Source organism: Octopus bimaculoides, chromosome 11 (genome assembly GCF_001194135.2).
Source record: "Octopus bimaculoides isolate UCB-OBI-ISO-001 chromosome 11, ASM119413v2, whole genome shotgun sequence".
Taxonomy (NCBI): domain Eukaryota; kingdom Metazoa; phylum Mollusca; class Cephalopoda; order Octopoda; family Octopodidae; genus Octopus; species Octopus bimaculoides.
In genome coordinates this window covers 67,009,777-67,013,833 of record NC_068991.1, presented here as the reverse complement: position 1 = coordinate 67,013,833, position 4,057 = coordinate 67,009,777, and the positions used below count along the sequence as shown (strand labels likewise).

The window sequence follows — 4,057 nt, the reverse complement described above, 5'->3', positions numbered from 1 at the left end:
GTTATAGGAAAGTGGTTATGCACCATTAGGTGTACACCCGCTTTCCTATATTAAATTCTAAATAATAACGGAACGCAGAACTCTGAACTATCAACACAGCAATATTTATTTATGGAGGAAATAGGCAGCCTTAAACTGGTTGCTGAGACGCCGGAATGTTGGAATGAGCTGTCCCCAGAGCTGGAATGCTGGAGAGACAGCTTGACCCGTCCATGCTCATGGCCGGCCGACCGAGAAAGAGAAAGAATCAGGGCGCCAAACTTGGATATTGATGACTACGCATGCGCACGAGACAAGGCGTTACTACAGTGTTTTTAAGCCATCTTACACTGAGGATTTAATATAACTGAGCTGAGGATGGAGAGATTAAGGCAGATACATAATACCCAAACAGGGATAAGGTTCTGAGGAAGAAGGATATGATGAAGTGTTTTGTTATAGGGTCTTGGTGATGGTTAGAGATCTGTGCTCAAAGATACAGGGGTTGGACAAAATAATGGAAACGCCTAGCATCATAGCATCATAATTTTGAAACATCTATAAAACCGTTGAAAGCTTGTCTATTTTTATGTTTTTTGATTAATTATTAGTGTTTTGCTAAAATTGATCTTTCTTTTCAGATATCATCAGAAAAAGGTAATTAAAATTCATTAAAACGACAGATCTATTGGACTTTCAAAGAGGTCAAATTGTTGGTGCTCGTATGGCAGGTGCTAGTGTAACGAAATGTTTGGTGTATCAAGAAGTAATGACAGCTTTTAAGAAAGAGGAAAAAACCTCCTCGTCAAAACAAAACTCCAGAAGAGAACCAAAACTTTCAGATAGGGACTGTCAAACTCTTACGCAAATTGTTAGAAAGGATCACAGAAGTACATCTCCCAAAATTACTGCAGAACTTAACGACCACCTTGAGCACCCAGTTTCCACAAAAACTGTTTGCCAGGAGCTGCACAAAGCCGAATTTCACAGGAGAGCTACAATGAGAAAACCACTGCTTTCAAAAACAAACGTTGCAAAGCATTTAGAGTGGAGTAAAAACCTACAGGATTAGTCCCTAGGGCAGTGGAAGAATGTTATTTTCTCGGACGAGTCATCTTTTACCTTATTTCTGACCATCGACCGAGTATACATGTGGAGACAGCCAAAAGAAGTATTTGACCCAGGCTGCCATCTTCCAACTGTTAAACATAGAGGAGGATCTGTGATGATCTGGGGGGCTTTACCTTGGAAATCCACCAGCCCAATGGTTTCCTTTCATGGCAGAATTAATAGTCAAGACTATTTAAGCATTTTATCTGATCAAATTCATTCTATGGTTGTGGAACTGTTTCTGGAGGGAAACGCAATCTTTCAGGATGACAATGCAGCAATTCACACAGCTAAAGTTGTAACTGAATGGCACGAGGAACATTCTAGTGAAGTTGAACATCTTATCTGGCCACCACAGTCCCTAGATCTCAATATTATTGAACATTTATGGTGCATTTTAGAAAAACAAGTAAGGAGTCGATATCCTCCACCATCATCACTACAAGAACTGGAGACTGTTTTAGCTGAAGAATGGACAAAAATTCCTTTGGAAACAATTCAAACTTTATACGAGTCCATACCTTGTAGAATTCAAACTGTAATTACTGCCAAAGGCGGTCCTACCCGATATTAAAATAAATTTGTTTGAAATCTTAAAGTGTTTCCATTATTTTGTCCAACCCCTGTATATGTAATGATTTGAGTTTTTATTGATGCATTATATTGTTAGCAAGCTTGGAGAAGAACATAAGTGACTATGATTGTAGTGACAGTGGTGTTGGTAATGGTGATGGTGATGATGGTTGTAGTGAAATAGAGGGAACACTGCTTGATAGTGATCTAATGATCATTGAATCATACTGAATGTGGATTTACTAATGCAGCAAATAAGCTGCTGCTTGTGTGTTAATCAAGAATGTGGCTATGTGGAAGAGAAATCAGCTTTACAAATCTATATTCTGATAACTGTTGCCAAAAATATTAGATTTTTCATCATGGTCACTGGCATTGATCTTAGCCAAGTAATAACTAATGTTTTCTTCTTCAGGTAGTTTTGCAAGTGAAGTTTTATTATTAGTATTTATCTTAGCCATGCAATTGCTGAAGCCATCATCTTCAGGGGGTTCTTCAGCAGTATTAGATTTAGTACAGTTTTCCTGGTCAAGAGTCTTATTCACTGGATCATAATCACAATTTTGTTTTTTACTAGAAACATGACCTGGAATAAAAAGAAAGTTTTGTTAAGTCAGTCATGAAACTTTGGTAAGAAGTTCAGTTATGCATCTGATTTTTTTCCCCATCTCAACATAGATGAGGGCTTTCATGAAAATTTATATATTTACAAATCATTGGAGCATGTGGTTTTCAGAATTGGATTTCATTCGACTTTCAATCTTACCATTCAACTATGAAGCTCATTGGAATTTGTTCTCAACCAGGAGCACAATGCACTGGGTGTTGTAAGATCAATTATACAAACATGATTATATGTAGTCAATTACGATATTTCTGTCAAGGAGTTGATTATGAATCTGTACTTGTGTATGCAGCTCTGGACATGATTTACTGAGGAACACTGGAAGTTTCCCATGCAATAAATTTTTATTCAAAGGAAAGGTTGCCAACTCAGGTGTGATATACCTTCGCAGCAATGCTATTGCAGGTGTTGTTGTCAAAATCTAAAGAGCCAGAACAGATCCTACACAGGGTCTTACATGACCTCCTAACATTTCCACCAATCTAATCACCCTGGATTCCCTCACAAGGTCCAGTCCTTGTTGCCATGTGGTGGCTTGTCTGCTTCAATGACTTTGAGAGCTATGTCAGTGGAGTGCAAGCTCTTGGTATGGACTCTTATGCTAGACAGATCAAAGGATAGAAGCCAGGCTAATATGGACCACCTCTTCCCAGAGGTAAAAACTAGTTTGCATAGAGCCAACACTCTTACCTGAAAAGAAAAAAGCCAAGTTACTGAAGTACTGATGACAATTCAAAACCAACAAGGCTTGGGAGAGGAAGGGCTTTTCTCAAAGAAACATATGATGTTGTGTAGCAAAATCTGAAAGTAAGCTGCAAGAGAAAAACAGGGATCCAACAAGTGAGAAGCAGATGAGACAGTCTAAAGTTGAAAACAGTGGAGAAAAGTCCACTGTTGACCCTTTTGATACCAACCTTCCTGAAACTACCTCTGGCTCTGTAATACAAATGTTTTATTTTCAAAAATTCTGAATTGAAGTTTTCCACCAAACCTTAGTCACAATTTATGTTCCTAACACTAGCTTAATGATAACTAAGTTGTTTTACTAAATTCTTTGTTATATTTAAAATTAATTGAAAGAAACACAGAACATCTCAACAGAAATAAGGTGACGAAAGGGTTAAAATATGTAATAGAGAAACAATTCTTAACCTTTTTGATATCAACCCAGCTGAAACTGCCTCTGGCTCTGTAGAACAAATGTCCTGTTTTCATTAGTTCTGAATTAAAATTTTCCACCAAACCTTAGTCACAATTTATGTTCCTAACACTAGCTTAATGATAAGTAAGTTATTTTACTAAATTCTTTGTTATATTTAAAATTAATTGAAAGAAACACAAATGAGTAAAAGAGTATCTCAACAGAAATATGGTAACAAAAGGGTTAAGTAAGTAAGTACCAGCTTGTATTGGTACCTTTTTTTCATCAACCACTGAAGGTGAAAGGCAATGCTGACCATGGTGGAAATATAACTTGGGATGCAGAGAGTTAGAATAAATACAATGAGATGTTCTACCCACTGCTCTGTATTCTGCTAATCCACTGTTTTTTAAATGCTAACCACCACATATATCCCTGGTGGTTCATCACAAACTTCACACAACTACCATCTGCACCACCAGTGTTACATTTTCATAATTTGAGGAAATATTTTATTCTACAGGGTGTCCACAAAATCTGGGTACATGGGGTTTAACACATACTTTAAGAAATTATTATTTCTTATATTTAATTGTTTATGTTATGATTTTATTTACTCCATGTACCCA

At 37.0% G+C, this 4,057-nt stretch overlaps 1 protein-coding gene across 1 annotated transcript in view; it reads right to left on the bottom strand.

Annotated features, from left to right (window-relative positions):
* Positions 1 to 88: 88 nt before the first annotated feature.
* LOC106876703 (uncharacterized) overlaps positions 89 to 4,057 on the bottom strand; it is a 5,191-nt gene continuing 1,222 nt past the window's right edge. Inside the window, exon 2 of the mRNA XM_014925365.2 lies at positions 89 to 2,248. Within this exon, the coding sequence (XP_014780851.2) occupies positions 1,974 to 2,248 (275 nt within the window). The 3' untranslated portion in view covers positions 89 to 1,973. The remainder of the gene's footprint in view (positions 2,249 to 4,057) is intronic.